The sequence below is a fragment of the Bos indicus x Bos taurus genome, chromosome 20 (assembly GCF_003369695.1).
Source record: "Bos indicus x Bos taurus breed Angus x Brahman F1 hybrid chromosome 20, Bos_hybrid_MaternalHap_v2.0, whole genome shotgun sequence".
In the NCBI taxonomy this organism is placed as follows: domain Eukaryota; kingdom Metazoa; phylum Chordata; class Mammalia; order Artiodactyla; family Bovidae; genus Bos; species Bos indicus x Bos taurus.
Window position 1 is genome coordinate 3,717,083 of NC_040095.1, and position 21,119 is coordinate 3,738,201.

The 21,119-nt window shown below is 46.9% G+C and overlaps 1 protein-coding gene across 1 annotated transcript in view; it reads right to left on the reverse strand.

Moving 5' to 3' along the window:
- Positions 1-8,231: 8,231 nt before the first annotated feature.
- STK10 (serine/threonine kinase 10) overlaps positions 8,232-21,119 on the reverse strand; it is a 124,453-nt gene continuing 111,565 nt past the window's right edge. The window contains exons 16-19 of the mRNA XM_027520253.1: positions 18,955-19,143; positions 18,330-18,455; positions 15,642-15,755; positions 8,232-10,690 (exon numbers count right to left, since the gene is read on the reverse strand). Coding sequence (XP_027376054.1) covers positions 10,547-10,690; positions 15,642-15,755; positions 18,330-18,455; positions 18,955-19,143 — 573 coding nt within the window. The 3' untranslated portion in view covers positions 8,232-10,546. The remainder of the gene's footprint in view (positions 10,691-15,641; positions 15,756-18,329; positions 18,456-18,954; positions 19,144-21,119) is intronic.

Consider the following 21,119-nt stretch of genomic DNA (forward strand, 5'->3'; position numbering starts at 1 on the left):
GAGTAGAGTTCCCTGTGCTATACCATAGGTCCTTATTAGTTATCTATTTTTGTATAGTAGTCTAAAGGCTCCCCTTCTGAACACAGACTGTGTCACATCTTTTAACCAATATCAGGAATTCTACTAACTGGAACAAAAGTTTTTTGTGCCGTAGGCTTAAACATTCTTCAAAACAAAGGCAAATCACTAACTTGTGAGTTTGTCAGTTCTGATTGTAAACCCAAGTTTCGAGCACGTTGAGTTAGAGACGTTGAATGAACATTAGGACCTGTGAGCAATAGTAACAATGTTGGCTATCATGGATTCTCTGCTGAGGCTGTATTGTTTGTGATTTATTATCTTAGCTGGGCTTCCCTGGTGGCTCAAATGGTAAAGAACCTGCCTGCAATGTGGGAGACCTGGGTTCGATCCCTGGGTTTGGAAGATCCCCTGGAGGAAGGCATGGCAACCCACTCCAGTATTCTTGCCTGGAGAACCCCCATGGATGGAGGGCCCTGGTGGGCTACAGTCCATGGGGTCACAAAGAGTCAGACATGACATAGTGACTAAGCACAACACATCTTAGCCAGATTTGAGGCGGTGGGGAGGAAGATAGCAGTTCAGGGGCTTTCCTTTGGCCTTTTCTACTACCATAGTCATTATTACATAGGTCAAGGAACTAGTATGAGGGTTCTTCCAGGTGCTGAGTATATACAGCCTGATTATACATTTAGATGTCAAGGAAATGATTACCGGGTGTGCCAGTGAAGACTTGTGGCCCACTGTAAGAAAGTCCAGAGCCAGGACTACATATATTACCTGACTTCCAGAATCCCTGCTCTAATGATGAGTCTTTGATGTGCTTTAGTTTGGGAACTTTTCATTCCTTCCTGGTCTGTCATGGTGGTTCCATCATAGTTCCTCATGTAATGTGGATTGGCTTCTCCAAGTATCTAAACACTATCTTACTATTAGGATCAGTTCCAAGGCCTCTTGTCAGGATATTACATATTGAGTCCTGGAAGAGTATCTCCATGTCAACAGGCACTCCGTTAACCACAGTAATATTCCAATACCCCTGACCCTGGTTCAGCAACCTCAGGGTGTATTTGCAAGCAAGCACTCCTGGCTTTTGCTGCTCTGTATTAGCCTGGTCCTGTCACTCCTTTGGTGAATAATTCTTCTCCATCCTTAACTGGCCAGAACTTCCCTGTGTGGGTCGTGCCGAGACATAACCCTAGTTATTGGCCTAGTGTCCAGGAGGGGACATGGAGGAAGATTTTGAGTAAGGCAGGTATTGTTTTGCAGAGGACATCTTACTCAGTTCAGGTCTTTGTGTAGTTACTGCAAGGAGGGGGGCCATTGTTGTCTTCTTGCAAGGGGAAGGGGTTCAGTCTTGCATGCCCAAAATGTTCAAATGGGTCTTATGGTTAAATATTCTCAAGTGCATCTTTCTGGATGTTTCTATCCCAAGTCTCAGGGTCCCACTTCTTCCTTATCAGGGGCCTGACATTGGTGTAGGAGACTTATAAAGGCTGTGAACTTAGCCGTTGCTGAAGTTCTCCTATTCTTACAGTAGTCTTGTGCCTGGCCTTTAGCACAATAAACATTACAGCTACAGTAGATGACAGTCTTTTTTAAAAGTTCCTAGAGAGACTTTTTGACTTTTACATCTTGCCTAACTGTCTGCTCTGAGCTTGTCATTTTCTCTCTTCCATTCATCAATAACATCCAGCAATAATGAACTAATTCCGTAGTCTTTTAAGTTATCACTTGCTCTGTATTGCACAAGACCATGCAACCCCTTGCAGCTGTTTCTGATTCCAGTTTCCCACAGGTACATATTTTAGTAATAGTAATGTTAGGGTGTACCAGCTGCTAATCACACTGTACTTAGCATTAGTGATAGCATCTGTATTGTCACCTAACCAGCGAGTGATCAGATTCCAAACTCTCGACTTTGTTGTCTGTTTCCTATGACCACTACTGATTCCAAATGTCTTAGGGTTTTTCAGAAATAACTATGAAGTGGGACTTTGCATGTAAGTAATTTATTTAGGAAATGCTCCCAGGAGAAACTGGAAATGAGTAGGAGAAGCAGGATACAGGAGGGGAAAAGCAAAGCGAAAGTGTGACTTCAAACAAAGTCCCATGGAGGGTGGCTTCAGCCTGGGGCCACAGGGAAGCTTTGGAGTATAAACTGTGCCTCAGAGTTTGTCCAGACTTGTTGCCAGGGGGCTGGCTTTCATACTGCCACGCCGGTCACTGGCTAAGGCCCATCTCTGGGTGGGACGATGTTAATTCCTGAGCACTTCCGACTCTGCTGTGGGCACAGTGGCTCCAGTAGCCCTTGAATAGGCCTTTGAAAAGTCTCAGATATGGCCTGGTAGAAGGCAAAGACACAGAAGCTGGGGAAGGAGCAAAGAGGGGCCTTTAAGGGCATCTAGTGGAGCGCCAAGAGTATCCACTGTGAGTGTCTTACCTCTCCTTCCCTCCTTAACTCCTTCTTCTCTCCTCCAACCCTGGAGTGAGTGGGGAAGAAGAGAACAGAGTGGCAGAAATGAGGAGGCAGCAGATAAATTGGAATAGGCTAGGTTATACTATAGTAGTAAACACCCCTCAAATCTCAGCTGCTTATCACAGTAAGTAATCTGTTTAGCGGCTTATGCCCCCTGGCCTGTGTGGATTGACAGAAGGCTGTGCTCCACATGGTCATTGGAGGCTACCATCTTGTTCTGCAGTATCTTAAACACACAGCTTCCTGGGTGGATTTTTTTTCTCTTTTAACTGAAGCATAGTTGATGCATAATATTATATAGTTACAAGTGTATAATATAGTGACTCACAGTTTTTAAAGGTTATACTCCATTTATAGTTATTATAAAATATTTGCTATATTCTCCATGTTGTATGAGCTTCCCAGGTGTGCTAGTGGTAAAGAACCCACCTGCCAACGCAGGAGACCTAAGAGATGCATGTTCAGTCCCTGGGTAAGATCCCCTGGAAGAGGGCACGGCAACCCACCCCAGTATTCTTGCCTGGAGAATCCCATGGACAGAGGAGCATGCTGGGCTACAGTCCGTGAGGTCACAGAGTTGGACACGACTGAAGCGACTGAGCACACACACACCGTGTTGTACAGTACATCCTCAGAGCTTATTTTATTCCTGAGAGTTTGTACCTCTTAATCCCCTGACCCAATATTGCCCCTCCCCCGTTCCTTCTCCCCACTGGTAACTCCTGGTCTGTTTTCTGTGCCTGTGAGTCTGCCTCTTTTGCTATATTCTCTAGTTTGCTGTATTTTTAATCCCATATGCTGAGTCTGTTTCCCTCTGTCTGATCACTTCACTTTAGCATCGTGCCCTCCAAGTCCCTCCATGTTACTGCAAATGACAGATTTAATTCTTTTCCATGGTGTGTGTGTGTGTGTAATTATACATATTTATGTAATTATATTTCTTACTATATATAGTTACACACACACACATTTTCCTTATCCATTTTCTTTAGCCACTCTGACAGGTGTGAGGTGATATTTCATTGTGGTTTTGATTTGCATTTCCATGATCATCAGTAGTGTTACGCGTCTTTTCATGTGCCTGTTGGTCATCTACATTTCCTCTTTGGAAAAATGTCTATTCATTTCTTCTGCCCATTTTTCAATCAGGTTGGGGTTTCTTGACATTTTATTAGCTGTTTATATATGTTGGCTAATAACCCCTATTGGTCATATCACTTGAAAATATTTGAAATACAGAGAATCAAATGATGCAGTTGGTGAGTATCATCCCAGTCATGCCTGTCTTTTTCACTACACACGTCTTAGTCTAGTTCAAGGTTGATTTGGCTGAAAAAAGTTTCAATTAAATGTGAAAGTAAAACTTAGTAACTAGATTTGCCCCCAAAATTTTAGGACTTCCCTCATAGCTCAGTCAGTAAAGAATCTGCCTGCAATGCAGGAGACTCGGGTTTGATTCCTGGGTTGGGAAGATCCCCTGGAAAAGGAAATGGCAACCCACTCGAGTATTGTTGCCTGGAGAATCCCATGGACAGAGGAGCCTGGCAGGCTACAGTCCATGAGGTCGCAAGAGTCATATGTGACTTAATGACTACACCACCGCCAAATAATTTTAGAAAATCATTGATATTTCCCAGAGATTTTTATCATCAAGGCAGGGGGAAGTGGTTTTACATAGTACAGAAGATAAACATTTATGTGAAAGAATTAAGGTTCCTAACATAAAACTGAAAAAAAGCCAAAATGCCAAACTGTATAATAGTGGTTAAGTAGATTATGTATTGATACATTCACAGGTGGGTAGGTTATTTAGCCATCTAAAGCTGTATTTACAGAGACCTTTCAGTTGTTAAAATGCTCATGATATAAGGGGGAAAGTCAGGATATACAACTGTATATGAGAAGTTGCCTCCCTACGTGGGTTACCATAAAGACCCTACCCATCATCCTCTGCTCCAGTACTTTTTGTTGCAGCAGTCACCTGTCTCCAGCACGAAGCTGCTGTCACACATGACCTTCAGGGTGAAACCTCTGTTTCTTTTTTATAGTTTACATATATCTTTTGGGGCTTCCCAGGTGGCTCAGCGGTAAAGAATCTGCTTGCCAATGCAGGAGACTGCAAGAGATGGGAGTTTGATGCCTGGGTCAGGAAGAACCCCTGGAGAAAGAAATGGCAACCCACCCCAGTATTCTTGCCTGGAAAATTCCATGGATCACGGAGCCTGATGAGCTACAGCTCATGGGGTTGCAAACAGTCAGACATTACTGAATGAGCCCTTTGGTCATACCTGTCTCTCCTACTTAATTTCTGTCAGCTACCCACTTCATACTCAAATTTATATCCCCAGCCCAGACATTTCCTCTGAACTCCAGACCCCAAGGACTGCAGCCTGCCAGGCTCCTCTGTCCATGGAATTTCACAGGTAAGAATACTAGAGTAGCTTGCCATTTCCTCCTCCAGGGGACCTTCCTAACCCAAGAATTGAACCTATATCTCCTGCATTGGCAGGTGGATTCTTTACATCTGAGCTACCTGAGAAGCCCCCTCAGAATATACTAGCTCCTAATTTATTTAGCAAGTCTCTTCTGAGGAGCAGCACAGGGCATTCTGGCATATACAAAAAGGAGTGTGTAATAATAATGGACCTGATTCCACAGGCAGGAGGAGATGTAAATCGCCTTGCCTTTGGCTGTCCATCAGCTATTGTCATAGTACAGTCATGGTTGGAGAGACCAGCTGGCCAAGTCAGAGTAGAACAGGCGGCACCAGTGTCTACAAGAAATTCAGTTCTCCTACCTGCCACATTCAGGGTGACCTGAGGCTCTATTTGAGAAAGGAGGATGAATCCAGTAGCATCCGGAGCCAGGGAGGCTCTTGGGCCTCACGAGTCAGTATGCAGATGTTCACGAGGAACTGGAGCTGGTCGAGATTGCCCCTCTAGTGTCCCATAGGAGGGCAGTCAGGCCATTCCCCTTGCAGTGCCCCTCCTTCTGATAAAAGGCACACTCGTTCAGGCCCAGTCAACTTCTTGTCATTCTGTCTAGCCTCCTCAGCCCTCCAGGGTCCCCTTGAGGTGGTGGGTGAGTCAGAGCAGCCGAAAGCTGTGTTTTATTAGCCTCTTATCTCTGGTGGCTCAGTTGGTAAAGGGTCCGCCTGCAATGCAGGAAACCTGGATTCGATCCCTGGGTTGGGAAGATCCCCTAGAGGAGGGCATGGCAACCCGCTTCAGTATTCTTGCCTGGAGAATCCCATGGACAGAGGAGCCTGGTGGGCTACAGTCCGTGGGGTTGCAGAGTTGGACACAACTGAGCAGCTAAGCACATATCCTTATTGGCCTCTTCCATTTAAGTCTTGGTGGTTATAGACCTTGAAGGCCCCCTCTACCAAGGTTGACAATGGGGTTTGAGCCCAGCCTCCAGCTTTTGTAATTTTCTCCTGACATCCTGAGTAACCTGGGTTCTAAAATGCATGGCCAGTAGTGTCTTTCCTTCTGCAGGCTCAGGGTCTGAATTGGTATACTTCCTGACTGCCTCTGTCACCTGGCTCAGGAAGCCTGCCTGAAACAAGAGGTGGCCACTTGTCACCCATGGGGAAGCTGCATTTGGTGGTCCTGGAGGCACTCAGGTCCCCTCCCAGGAAGGGGACTACCGCCCCACACTGGGCACCGTGCATCTGTCACCAACCCTGGTTCTTGGCCTTCCTTAATCAACAGAAACTAAGAGGCCAAACAAACGCAGGCAAGCCTTTATTGGTGGAGGAACGAGAACAAGTAACAGGTTCCCGTGCTCACTCCCTGGGGCGGAGGGGCGGGTTTGTGATCTGTGGTGAGGGTAGGAGTGTGTCCAGAGATCAGGTCAGAGGGATAGTTTGCATGCTCCTTAGCTGCTGGTGTGCGCAGGGGGCATGCTCATTGCCCTGCTTTTGCTCCCATCTCTTCAGAAGTGAGAATTGGGGGTTTGGTTTTGTTTTTTACCTTTTTGAATCTTGTCCACGATTTGCCCCAACTGCTCCTGCATAGTTATTTTTAGTTCCTTACAGTTTCTCTGTATTCTGTTGCTGGAGGAAAGGTTTGTCCAGGAACAAGCACTGCAGCAGAGGCTTCCAGGCCCCAGCCTGCCTCATGTTTAGTTCTATCAGTGTCATTTTTAACTGAAGACATACATGTTAATCAGACCTAGTGAAAACCCATGGTAGCAGAGTGAATGTACATCCGGTCTATAGCCTACAACCCTGCTGCACACTTTTTAAACCCTTTATCACATCTAAGTCTCTGGGTATCTAGGGGTCAGCTAAAGTCTTCCTCCCTGCCCTTATGGAGCCTACAGTATGCCCTTTCCTTCGTAAAGCCTCCAAGCTTCATGGGCCGATATTCCCATTTGATATTGTCTGTTCTTGGCTGATCTCTTGAGTTACCACACTCATGATGTCAAGTGTCTTTCCTCTGAGAAAACTCTTCCTTATCCTTCCTGCTCTCGGGAAGCAAAGGTCCCTGAGCCTGGCTTGCAAGTCTGGCCCTGTTCTTCAGTCAGCCTCATGGCCCCACAAATCATTCACCCTCAACTACAGCCCAATCTCTGAATGTGTGTGTTTTGACTACATACAAGCTTGTTTTCCTAGATACAGCATCACCTCCACAGGAAAGTCTTCCCTGATTCTCCCAGGCTACATCAGCCTGAACGAACATTCTGCCTCACCAGGACTGTTTCTCTGCAGGACAAACATTTTGAAGCCAGTGTCAGCTGCAGACAGGAAGGGCCAAGGCATTCCACAGAGTAGAAACCCCTTCTCAGGGTAACATTCGCAAGTGCACAGTGTAGAGCACACAGATGACAAGTGAAACTAACCATCAGGAAGCAGAGGTGTCAAAATACTAGAAAATGTGTGTATTATGTAGATATATATATAATATGTATATTTGTATCTCATTAAATAACAAAATCTAGTGATAGGTCCAGTAACTACTATAATTTCAAAATGATGAACAAAAATGATAATTGAAGATGTCTGCAACATCTCTAATGTGAGATGAAGTATCTGTGATTCCTACTGCTGACATAGTCACAAGTACTGCTGATAATATTAGTTTGTTGCCTATACCCATAAAGAAAAGAAATGCTGAAATTCAGTTAGAGCTTGAAACTACCTATCTTTCTCATTCAGGTACAATGATACCCTGAATTTTACCCATGGATCCCTTGTGTGCGTATAACAGGGGTCCATGAACTCCAGGTTAAGGACCCCTGAATGAGATTTCAGAAGCATGGCCATCACTTTCTATACGGCAGAGAAGCCAGTGGTTAATTGTGTGTGTCTCTTGCTTGAGTGTAATGCGTGCAGCTGGTGGGAGAGGAGCTGTGGAGAAGACCGTGGAGTTCAGACTTCTGAATTCCATGGGCATCACCTGGGCTGTGAGCTTTCACCTGACCTGCCCCTTACCCAGCGTGTTTCCTCATCTATAAAATGACAGTGCCTTCCTCACAGGTTGTTGAAAGGATTCAGTAAGTTAATGTGTGAAAAACTCTTAGGGGCCAAATGTTTGCTGTTAACTGAGAATGATATAAATGTCTGTAGAGAAAATACATCAAATGTAACTTCTTCAAGAACAGAAACCCCGAAGTCTGACCTGCTATACACCCTGGGACGCACTCAGTGTACTCAGACAATAGTAAACCGTTTCCTGGGTAAGTCTGCCCTGCTTTCCCCACCCCAATCCAAGAGAAAAAACCCAAATGCAAAGAGTTTCTCACCTTGTTATTTTATTAAAAGCATATTTACATTCTTGCAGTTAACTTTGCAGAGAACACTTCACAAAAGTTTTTTATATAAAGTTTGGAAACTACATAAAAATAACTTCTCCATAAAAGGGAAAATATAAGTTAGTTCTATTTACTCTGCTAAAAACTGACTGAAGAGAAACAGTTCCGTCTGTCCCTTCCAGAGAAAACATTAGCACAGAACACGAAGAATACTGCATGGGCTTCCTCAGTGAGGGGCGTCATACTGGCTTAACGGTGAGCCTGGGAGACCCAAGCGGACCCCATCCAGAAAGGACGGGGGAGCTAGTAGGGCTCAGGCGGTGCTGAACAGAAAGCGGCAACTCCTTGAATGAGATTCCAACGTGAAGGACTTCCTCCTCAACCATGAGACGGGCCTCTCTCCTAACACTCTCTCTCATACCCCAGGCTACAGAAGGCAGTGTTGTAAACAAAGCTCCCCCCCAAAAAAAAAAAACAAAACAAAGCCCAAATCAGCCCTGCCATCGGCCAACGCGAGACCCTTTGCCACTGCTGGCCTCGCCCGGTGGGACTGCGTCCGTGTCCTGTCGTTACACTGCTGCTAGTTCATGTTTCCCCAGCGCCCGTGCACCAGAGAGAGGCAAAGGGGATCATCATTTCCCTTATCTCACCTGTGGGAGACCTGAAAACTGTCCTTCTGGGTCAAATACTGAAGCAGGCAAGCCGAGCGCTCACTAACCTAAGAGAACCAGTGCCTTCCCATGGGCCTCGGGCATCTTCACCGCGTGTGTAAGTCTGTGGAACCGCAAGTCCCTTTTTCTATTGAATGGTTACCCTCCTTTCCCAAAATCCAGTTACAAGAGTACCCAGAAAACTCCAGGGACTTGCTGTAGAAAGACAGAACATCTAACCTTAACCTATAGGAGAGGAAGAAAGAGGAACTCTTCCCAGAGTGTTAACCACCCATCACCAGCAAACTCATGCCCAGAATCAGTACGCCCATTTGACTCGTCTCAGTCACCTTCATATTTTTCTGTTGTTGTTGTTTTTTATTTTTTTTTTTAAAAAGCAGATGTTTTCCTAAGGAAGACATTCATTTATATCAAGTTAGACATAAAGATGGGAAAAAAAAGGTTTTCTTTGTAGATGAGTCGAATGCTGGGTTGAGCATTCGCTTTACCGGGTTATATACGCTCTAGCCTGTGGGGAGTGGAACCTCTGGGGGGCCGGCTGAGGCATCAAGGCCCAGGACTCCATCTGAGAGACAGAAGCTTTGCTTCTGTCTGGTTCCTGGGGGCAAGAAGCACTCCATATTTCTCCCTTATGTTTTTTCTCCCTGAACAGAAGGTGCAGTGCCTGTGAGCCTCTGTCTGAAGTGTGAGGCTGGACCCTGAAGTAGGAGGGAAGTGGCCTTCCTGGATCACCTGCAGACAGGATGGGCAACGAGAGACAGAGTGACTGGGCGGGGGAAGTCTATTCCTGAACATAGGATCCCTCTGTGGGGCCAAAAAGGCATCACAGACTGGCAACTCAGCCGGTACCGTCTGTGCCTCTGGGGCCAACACCCAGCACCCCCACCCCATACCAATGGCTCGCCCTAACATGCTTTGTGGCATGGGCTCAGCCGGCAAGTACCTTCCAACACACCCAGCACAAGAGGCCCAGGGCAGAGGCAAGCCTGCGTAGCACCAGCGGGCCCTGTTCTGTGTGCATGGGAAGGGGGCGGGGACGTGCGTGCAGAAAGGGGGACCACAAGATGGCATGAAACCCCTGAGATCAAAATAAAGCGTTCAGGTTCTTCCCGTTCCACCACTGTGGAGGTGGTCTCAAGAGGAAAGCGAGCTGGGGGAACGGGGGTACCCCAAGCATCCGGCTGCAGACCAGGCTCTGCTGGAGCCAAAATGGCTATTATGAGCCCTGGTTCTTGTCTTCCACCGCAGGGAACGGCTGAAAAGCCCCCGAGAATTACAGGATGAATGAACCCACGGGGACCTCGGCGGCAGTGCTTCGAGCTCACAGACAGCACAAGTGCTGCTTTGGCAACAGGAGGGGCCTCGCGGCCACAGAACACCTGTTCCTCCTGGTCTGCCGCCCCACCGACAGCCCAGCTCACTGGGGCCCAAGTGGAGCACGCACAAGAGTCAGGCAGCCCGTCACGAAACCTCGCCCTCCACAGCAAGCGAGCACTCAGGGATGCCAGGGCCGTCAGGCACAGCTGAGGTGGCCTCAGCAAGGGGCTGGATTCGAGTGGCATGGAAGCAAGAAGGAAGGGGGTCCTGAGTTACTTGTTCACAGAGCAGCCCTGAGGGGCTGTTAAGAAGCAGCATCCGCAGAGCTGTAGGGGAAGAACTTGGTGACCTTGTTTGGGGAGGTGGGATTCGCACACTCTGACTCCTCGTTCATCTTGAAGAACATCTCCTGCTCTCGCTTTTTCTGGTTCAGATCTTCTTCCAGAGCCTAGGACAGAGGGCAGATGGAGCTCAGTCACATCACTTACTTAGGACACAAGTTCCCCCAACCACTGGACCACCAAAATGGTCTTCTCTGGAAATTTCTGCCCCCCCACCCCCCAGGCCTCAGTGCTCAGGTACCTCGATCTTCCCTCTTTCCTTTCCCAGAGCCCACCACCCAGAAGGTAAGTACCACCTCCTCCTTCCTACTGCCCCAACCATGCAGGAGTTGCCGGTGGGCCAAGAGTTCTGCTTTGGGAAAATGCCAGTCTAGACAGGGCATGAGGGAACAGCAGAAGTGAGTCTGCTGGCAGGGAGCAGACAGATGACTGGAGAAAAACCTGAGGCACTAATAGAAGATGGAGGAAGAGCTTTAACAAGAGCTGTCTGAACTACACAGTGTTCCTAACCAGACTGCTGTCCTGCCAAGGCAGGGGCCTTTTCAAAATCTAAGCGCAGTCGTGCCACCCCGAGATTCTGATTCTGAAAATCTACTGTAGGACAGGGCTTCTTGACACTGTAAAAGCATATCATGTAGCTCCGAGGGGAGCATCAGGCAGCTGGACACACGCAAGTTTGACAAGATAAATAGTGTCCTACCAGAAAAATGTATTACGTTCTCCAAAAATACACATCCAGTTAAGAAAGGAAGCATGGAAACATATACACTAACATATGTAAAATAGGGGAGAAGGCGGTGGCACCCCACTCCAGTACTCTTGCCTGGAAAATCCCATGGATGGAGGAGCCTGGAAGGCTGCAGTCCATGGGGTCGCTAAGAGTCGGACACAACTGAGTGACTTCATTTTCACTTTTCACTTTCATGTATTGGAGAAGGAAATGGCAACCCACTCCAGTGTTCTTGCCTGGAGAATCCCAGGGACGGGGGAGCCTGGTGGGCTGCCGTCTCTGGGGTTGCACAGAGTCGGACACGACTGAAGCGACTTAGCAGCAGCAGCATGTAAAACAGATAAAATAGACAGCCAGTGGGAATTTGCTGTATGACTCAGGGAACTCAAACTAGGGCTCTGTGACAAGCTAGAGGGGTGGGATGAGGTGCGATGTGGAAGGGAGGCTCCAGAGAGAGGGGACATATGTATACCTATGGCTGATTCATGTTGATGTATGGCAGAAACCAACACAACATTGTAATTATCCTTCCATTAAAAATTTTAAAAAGTTCCTCTAAAACTATCCAAGTATAACATTGAAATAATATTGCTGTGAGAAATATCAATGACCTCAGACATGCAGATGACACCACCCTTACGGCAGAAAGCAAAGAAGAACTAAAGAGCCTCTTGATGAAAGTAAAAGAGGAGAGTGAAAAAGTTGGCTTAAAGCTCAACATTCAGAAAACTAAGATCATGGCATCTGGACCCATCACTTCATGGCAAATAGATGGGGAAACAATGGCTGACTTTATTTTTGGGGGCTCCAAAATCACTGCAGATGATGATTGCAGCCATGAAATTAAAAGACACTTACTCCTTGGAAGGAAAGTTATGGCCAACCTAGACAGCATATTAAAAAGCAGAGACATTACTTTGCCAACAAAGGTCTTATCTAGTCAAGGCTGTGGTTTATCCAGTAGTCACGTATGGATGTGAGGGTTCGACTATAAAGAAAGGTGAGCGCCGAAGAACTGATGCTTTTGAACTGTGGTATTGGAGAAGACTCAGTCCACCCTAAAGGAGATCAGTCCTGGGTGTTTATTGGAAGGACTGATGTTGAAGCTGAAACTCCAATACTTTGGCCACCTGATGCGAAGAGCTGACTCATTTGAAAAGACCCTGATGCTGGGAAAGATTGAGGGCAGGAGGAGAAGGGGACGACAGAGGATGAGATGGTTGGATGGCATCACTGACTCAGTGGACATGGGTTTGGGTATACTCCGGGAGTTGGTGATGGACAGGGAGGCCTGGCGTGCTGCGGTTCATGGGGTCACAAAGAGTCGGACACGACTGAATGACTGAACTGAACTGATTTACAAATAAAGGAAATCATACCAGAAGACCAAAAAAAGAAAAAAAAAGGAAGCAGAGTGCAGAGGAAAAAAGCAGGGGTTTTACAGTCAAATGGGATTCAGCTCCATTAGCAGCTGGGTGGGCCTCTGCGTGTTCCGTTTTCTCCCCAGGTCTGTTTCCTCTAGTGTAAAATGGCAATCTCACTGTCTTCCTGGCAGGGCACTTGCAAAGACTAAATTAAAAACCAATGGGCTGGGATTTCCGCCTCATTGTCCAGTGGATAGGACTTCGCCTTCCAGTGCGGTGGGTGCGGGTCCAATCCCTGGTTGGACTTGCACGAGATCTTATGTGCCTTGAGGCCAAAAAACCAAAGCATAAAACAGAAGCAATACTGTAACAGAGTCAGTAAAGACTTTAAAAATGGTACACATAAAAAATATATATATATATATTTTTTTTTTAAATGAATGGGCTGTAACTACTGAGTACTTCTTGCGTGTCACACACTATGCTAAGTGTATTACAGCTTATTTAATCTTCACTCTATGAGATAGATACTATTATCCCCATCTTATAGATGGAGAAACTGAGGCTCAGAGAGTTTAGGTCACTTGCCCAAGGTCATTCAGCTACGTGGGGGCAGAAGCAAGACGGGTCTAACTTTAGAGTTCAGGCTCTGAAACGCTCCGCAAAGTCAGGCACACATGTGTTACTCAGTAAATGTGGGTTCATTATTGCTTGCATTACAGAAGTAACCATTCACAGGAATGGACCAGCATTCTGTCTCTTAAAACTATTCTCTGATGCCCTGAAATAGTCTCAGCAAACTTACCCCCTTAAGCTCACATTCCTTCAACAGTACTAAATTCTAGTGAGTTCTACCTTAAAGGAAAGATGGGGAAAGGACACTGTCTTCCCAGCTCCAGCTGATGGCTGTCATGTGGTAGGACGGGCCCAGTGTTGCTAGAGCTCCTAAGTTTTCAAAAGAAACTGGAAATCCAGGTTTTTATGTAAAATTTCCTTATACTTAAAAAATTGGTAACTCAAAAAAGTCTTTAAATTGCTGTCTGTTGGCCAAACCTCTCTGTAAGCCAGTTCCAGCCTGTAAGCCGTCAGCTTCCACTTTTATTTTAGCACAGAAAGGTTTAGTAACTGCCTAGGGTCTCACAGCTAGTAATGGGGGAGCAAAGACTTTCTCCCGTGTTTGTCTTACTTCAGAACCTATCCTCTTAAGCACTCCTCTCTTTTACCCCTATAGAAACTCTATGTCCTCTGTATAACCCAGGGCAGTCAGCAGTCCTTCTGTAAAGGGCCAGACTGTAAATATTCCAGCTTTGCAAACATTAAGGTCTCTGGTAAAACTGCTCAACCGCTGTTGTAGTAGAAAATCACCCACAGAGGATATGTAAATGAACGCGCATGGCTGTGCTCCAGTAAAACTTTATTTACAAATACAGGTGGTGGGCCACATTTGGCCCGTGGGAACAGGCCTTAAAACACCTGTTTTAAGGGAAGAAATGTTATCTTCATCTTATAGCCGTAAAAAGCAAGGTTCAGGAGGAAAGGCTTGTCTGAGGCCACATTCTATGTTAACTATGACCCAAGCAACACCTTATTGAATTCACCAGACATTCTATACTTACTGAAAGAAAAAAATCTGAATTTTTCTAAAAATACTCCACAAGGTACCGTCATCTCCCCTGGCTCCCCCAACATGGGCCACAGCTCAAAGCTGCTGATGGAAATCCAAGAGTGTAAAAACATTTATTCTAGAATGAAAATCATCACCTCTGGGTCAGTGTTCCACCAACAACCCAGGTAAATGAAAACAAATAAAAGTGAAAAAAAAGGAGAGAATGCATCTACAAAGAATTCAGGAAAAGAGGCAGCCACCACCAGCAAAGTCCAATACCAGCTCACCAAACACACACTTGGAATACCTCCCTAAGTCCAGGCACCCCCCTGAAGCAGTCTGGGAACTGATGCAGTTGCTGGAGGCAATGTCACCGTTCACTTTCAGATTCTCTCAGGATGTGCAAAGCATACAGAACCACTGGGTAAGAGAACCAGGCAAACATTTACTTCTGATACCAGAGGGAACCTATGTCAGCAGTATTATTGATGTGAGTGTCAAGTATCACAAGTCCCAGCAGACCACATGTGGTTACAAGTAAGTGTGGACCTTTTAATCGGAAGGTCTGGGGCCTTGGCCAGCTTCCAGCCAGAAATCTCCATTAGCACAGGGAGGGAGGCCTCAACTCAAGGACTTCCAAGGCCACTCTGAGGCAGAGGTGGGCAGCCGCCTCCTGGCCAGACCTCAGTTAGAGCGTGTAGAGCTGAAGATGCCCGCAGAACAGACCTCAGGGCTTAAGGACAGAGAATCAAGGACAGTTAGGGCAGCTTCATCCTCAGAGTTTAGAATGGAAGGAGATGAGTCTGTCCCTGGCCTATACTGTGGCCTAGGGACTTTCCACGTAACACTATATGATATTCCTATCTTCACTTTATAGATAACCACACTGAGGCCCTGTAGAGATTAATTTATCTGTCAACTTGCCAAAGCCATGGTAACCAGCTGTTTGGTCAAACACCAGTCCAGATGGCACTGTGAAGAAATTTTTTAGATGTGATTAACATGTAACTCAGTAGACTCTGAACAGAGCAGCTTACCTGCCATAATGAAGGTGGGCCTCGGTCAGTCAGCTGCAGGCCTTAAGAGGCAAGCCTGAAGCCCCACTGAGGAGAGGACTGTGCTCTGGACTGCCCTGGTGCTCAGGACCACAGCATCAACTCCCTCTGGCTCTCCAGCCTGCAGTCTGCCCTGCAGGTTTCAGACTGACCAGCCCCAACCATCGGGTGAGCCAGTTCCTTAAAATGAACCCCCAAGTCTGTATCTCATCCATATCTGTATCTCCACCCGCACCCTAGGCAGACACCAGTGGTCCAATGAAGCAGAGCCCTCCACAGGCCCAGCAGCCCAGACATGGTTACCTTTTTGCGTGGCCGGAGCTTGTCCCGCCATTCCTTCAGGTTCTGGTTATGGCTTTCGTCCAGGGCCTTCAGCTTCTGGGTTTCGTGCTCTATCAGGAGGTGACACTTTTCATTCTGGAACACATTCCAGGCAGGACAGGTAAGAGGCGCAGAGGGCTGAGTCATACCATGAGGCACCAGCACCATGCACTTATGTCTTCTTGATTATAAACCCCATTTATACAAAACTATACACATGAATACAAATGCACCAAAAGGTGCCTGGAAGAATAGTCCAGAATATTAACATTAATAGATTTTATTGTGTAATAGGATCTGTAGCAGTTTTGCAGCTTTCTTTGTGCTTCCTGCATTGTTTGAATTTTTCAACGTGAACATTATGTCATTTTAACAAAACAATAAAACCATTAACAATAAATATGTGCCCTAATTGTACCACACAGAGGCAACCACTACAGAATTTTAGATATATTTCCTGTCAGGTTCTGTGCTGTGTGGTATTCGGCTCACCCTGTATATAAAATTCTGAAACGTGCCTCCCTCTTAACATTAGAATGTAAACAGTTCTACAAAGAATTAACGTTTTTTATAATCATGATATTTGATTCCTACAGAGTATCTTACAGTATGGCTTTATCTAATTTAAACATTCCTGTATTTTTGGCCAGCTTGGGTTGCTCTTAATCTTCACTGTTATAAATAGCATTGTCTTAAACATCTGTGCCGTATACTGAATTGTTTCTCCCTAAAATTCATTATGTTGAAAGTGTAATGTCCAATGTGATGGTATTTGGAGATATGGGGCCTCTGGGAGAGAAGGAGGTTTAGTGAGGCCAGGAGGACAGGGCCCTCGTGGTGGGGTGAGTCAGGAAGAGACCAGAGAGCTCACATGCTAAGTGCTCCATCCTATCTCCATCCCTCTTTCCCCTCCCCTCTCTCCCTCCTTTCCTCTCCTGTCTCTCTGCCACGTGAGGACACAGCAAGAAGGCATCCACTCCCCCGGAACCCAACCATGCTGCCCAAGCTGATCTCTGGATCCCAGGCTCCAAAACTGTAAGAAAATAAGCTCCTGTTGTTTAAGCCAGCCGGTCTCTGGTATTTTGTTACGGCAGCGTGAGATAAGATAATCTGTATGTATAAACATTTTGTATCTATGTAAGTTATATACTTTCTGTGTCACATACCATCCCTCCAGGAGAGATCTGTGACAAGGGATAAGGGCTGTGGACCTGCCTGAGGCTTGCCAACATCACTGCTCTCTCTCTGAGGCAAGTTATCTGCCTCACAAAACTGAACCTGGAACCTCCCACAGGGACAATTCCCTGTTGGCTCCTCACAGAGAATCAACCCTGCGGTTTATCACGCGTTTATAAAGCAGGGGGAAGGTGCCTTTATCCAGATACCTCCACCCTCCTGGACTGGAGTAGAACTGCTGGGGGATTTTTACCTGGGGTTTCAAGCTCTAGGGTTCTAGGAATTTAGAAACCGCCTTGTGGGAACAATACTCATAGCTGCCCTGAGTACTTGTGGCCTGCCCAGAGCTGGCTGCTAGCTCTCTACAGCTTCTCTCAGTTGATCCTCACAGTAACCCCATGAGGCAGGGGTGGGAACATAAATACAGAAGGTGAGCAGGCTGGCTAAAATTCACACGGCAACACGCAGCAGAGCCCCTGCCTGCCAGGATTCAACACCTGCAGTATTTCCTCCACACCCCTCTGCCCTTCCAGAAATTGCTGGGTGGGTCTCACAGCCTCAAGAGTTTCCTGAGGTCACAGATGCTTGTGTCAGTGCATCTGTCAGGCAGAGCAATGCCTCGCTCCACCACAAGGGGGCTCCAAGTACCAACTCCTGGGCAAGGGCCCTTAGGGTGAGGCAAACTTGACTGGGATTCGAGAAACTTGAAGAGGTCAAGGATCTCCCCAAGGAAGGGGGTCACACAGGGGCTTGGCAATATCGGGATTCCTTTTCCTGACTTTATGGGAAAATTTTGAGCTTCTTACCATCAAGGATAATGGTAGCTGTAGGTTTCTGTAGATACTCTTTATCAAGTTAAGGAAGTTCCCTTCTGCTAATTAACATAAGCAGGTGTCAGCCTCTGTCAAATGCGTTTTCTGTATCTACTGATGATATGATCATGTGATTTTTCTTCTTTAGCCTTCTGATGTCATGGATTACATTAACTCATTTTTGTATACTGCACCAACCCTGGGGGGTAAATCCCACCTGGTCATGGTATATACTTCTTTTTATGTATTTTTAAATTCTGTTTGCTAACATTTCATCGGGGATTTGTGCATCTGTGCTCATGAGAGATACTGATCCTTGTAATATGTCTGGTTTTGGTATTAGGGTTATTGGGACACCTTTTCCAAAGACACAGTGATGACCAAGAAAGCCAGCAACATGCCCAATGCCATGTCCTGGGCGTAGCACTTTTGGCCCAGCTCTGCCATCTCATTCACAAAGCCTCACTCCAGTTCTACAAAATAGGAGTGATTACCTTGCCCCACACCTGTTTTATAAATGTGGAACCTATGGCATGGGAGGGGGACATGATGTGACCAACATCACAGAGAACAGCAGGATGGAAACAGCTCCACCCAGAGCTCCCCTGTCTGTAGGGTCCCCCCAGAGAGCTGCGTGCCCCCGGGGAGACGGGGGCGAGCACGGCGGGGCAGGGGGCGGTACCTGCAGCTGCTGCAGCTCACTCATGTTGCTGTCACACTGGGCCAACATGTCCCGCATCTGGTTCTCATGTTTCTGCTGCTGCTGCAGCCGCTCTGCCTTCTGCCTCTTTTCTTCCTGCTGGGAGAACTGCAACCGAGAACAAGTGAAGTCGCTCCCTCAGGAGATGCCCCGAGGGGCCAGGATGTACACAGGCACAGTGTCCTGCGCCACTCAGGCAGGGCCCCCTGTGCGAAGTCCTCCCAGCCCCCGCCTTCAAGGAGCCCACAGACGGGCAGGACACTGAGACGTGCTAGGACAGTGTGTGGAGGAGGCAGGAAGCACAGGACTCCAGGGTCACCGACTCCATGCGCCCGAGCCACCTGGGTGACTCGTGAGTGGGGGTCTCAGGAGATGAAAAGGGTAGAAGCAGCTGCAGAATAGAAGCCCAGGAGTGACGGGGAGCGTGCATCAGAAAGCAACGCCAAGCCTCCTTCCTACCCACCAGAGGGGGTCAACATGAGGCTTCCAGTCCACTCCTCTCTCCAAGACTGCTGCATCTTATATTTTATATTCCCCTAAATGTGTAAGATTCAGGCCCCACCACAACTGGGTCTGGCCCCACTCCAGGACACCCCAGGCCCCCGACCTGCTTGATCTTCTCACGCTGCTCAGCGGCACTGCCCCCTCCGTTGATGTGGAGGCTCTTCTTGTACATGGCCATGCGCGTCTTGCCCTCGCTTCTCTGAATCTTGGGCAGCCGCGCCTTCTCCTGCTGCTGCCGCACCTTCAGCTGCTCGATCATGCGCTGGTTGTAGCGCTGCATCTGCTCGCGCTCCTGAGAGGGACACCCAGAGGGGACAAGGTCAGCTGCTGCTCCACACACACAGGTGTAGTCAGAGGTCAGGGCTGCCACACGCCCCTCAGGAGCCCAAGACCTGCGTGGTTCAGAATGCTCAGAACAAGGCTCGGCGTCATTTGACTTCTCTCTTAAGTAACATTTTCTATTTTCAATTTTAAAATTACCATTAACAATGTTTTAGAGTCTTACCTTCTGAATGCCTTCTCATTTAACCAATTGGTAGCATGCTATCCTGAGCTATTATCTCAGAGCAAAATGTACATTAATGGGATGGTTCCTCATTATTGATAGGTGTCAATTCATATTTTTTAAAGTCTTGATAAATTTGAATATTTTCCTTCACCTAACACTTGTATTTCAAAACTTGGCACAGGCATCACTTCTCCCAAGAAGCCTCCCCTAACTTTCTAGCCAGGTAGGGCATGCCACAGCCTTGGGCTGACTTCCAACACTGTACTTAGGTTAGGAGCTGTAATAACCCACACCAGATCTCAGTTTAACCTGTCTCTGTCCCCACTAAAAGGACTGAACCAAGACAATTGCACAGAAGTAGAGTGCTCCAGCCACACAGAAGGGGCCCTTCTCTGGGCTGGGGAGGTTAGGGAAAGCTTTCTGGCAGAAGCGGTATTTAAGTTGAGACTTAAACATATTTTGAAAGACTTCAGACAACAGTAGAAAGCTACAGTAATCAAAACTGCATGGTGCTGGGAAATCTATGGCAGTCCAGTGGTTAGGACTCCTGAGATTTCACTGCCAAGGGCCCGGTTTGATCCTTGGTCAGGAAACTAAGATCCCACAGGCTGTGAGATAAATAATAAAATAAATAAATAAAAAAAAACAAGTCTATCCAAAAAATAAAAAGGACAGTGTGGTATTGGTACAAAAACAGATATATGGATCAATGGAACAGAATAGAGCCCAGAAATAAACCTACACACCTACAATCAATCTTCAGAAATGCAAATCAAAACTACCATGAGGTACTACCTCACATTTGTCAGAACGGCCGTCATTAAAATGTCCACAAATAACAAATGCTAGACATGATGTGGAGGAAAGGGAGCGGTCCTGCACTGCTGGTGGGAATGAAAGTCAGTACAGCCACTATGGAGATCAGTACGGAAGCGCCTCAGAAAACTAAGCGCTACCGTATGATCCGTCAATCCCACTCTTGGGGAGACAACACTATAATTCAAAAAGATACACGCACCCCTATGTTCATAGCACCATTCCAGTAGTGAAGACGTGGAAGCAGCCTGCGTGTCCACTGACAGAGAACGGATAAAGAGATGTGCACACGTGTCCAGTGGAATACTACTCAGCCATAAAACACAAAGGGATGCCTGCAGCATGGATACACCTAGAGACTGCCACAGTGAGCGGAGTGACAGACAGACACCAGATGATGTCACTGACCTGTGGAATCCAAAATAACGGCACAAGTGAACCTGTCTACAAAACAGAAACGAACTCACAGAGAACAGGCCAGCTGCCAAGAGCAGGGTGGGGGTGGGGGATGGAGAGGGACCGACTGGGGTTGGGGTGGCAGATGCTAACTCTCACATTTGGAGCGTATAAACAACAAGGTCCTGCTGTACAGCACACGGACCTATATCCAATCTCCTGGGAGAAGCCATAATGGGAAAGCCTATTGAAAAAAGACTGTATATGTGTGTATATGTGTGTGAGTCACTTTGCTGTACAGCAGAAATTAACACAACATTGTAAATCAATTGTAACAAAAAAAAAGTAAAAAGTATTCTGAGAGAATGCATGGGAAAGACAAAGTGAAAATGGAAAGGAGGGCAGGACAAAAGAAAGGAAAAAGGGGGTAAAAGTGAGACATATACGTCAGGCGTCAGGGTCAGGGAGGGAGCTTCCATGATTCCTGGCCCCTGGATCTGAGGCAGGACGTTGCCGAGAACCTCTCGAGCCTCCCTGTGGCCAATCGG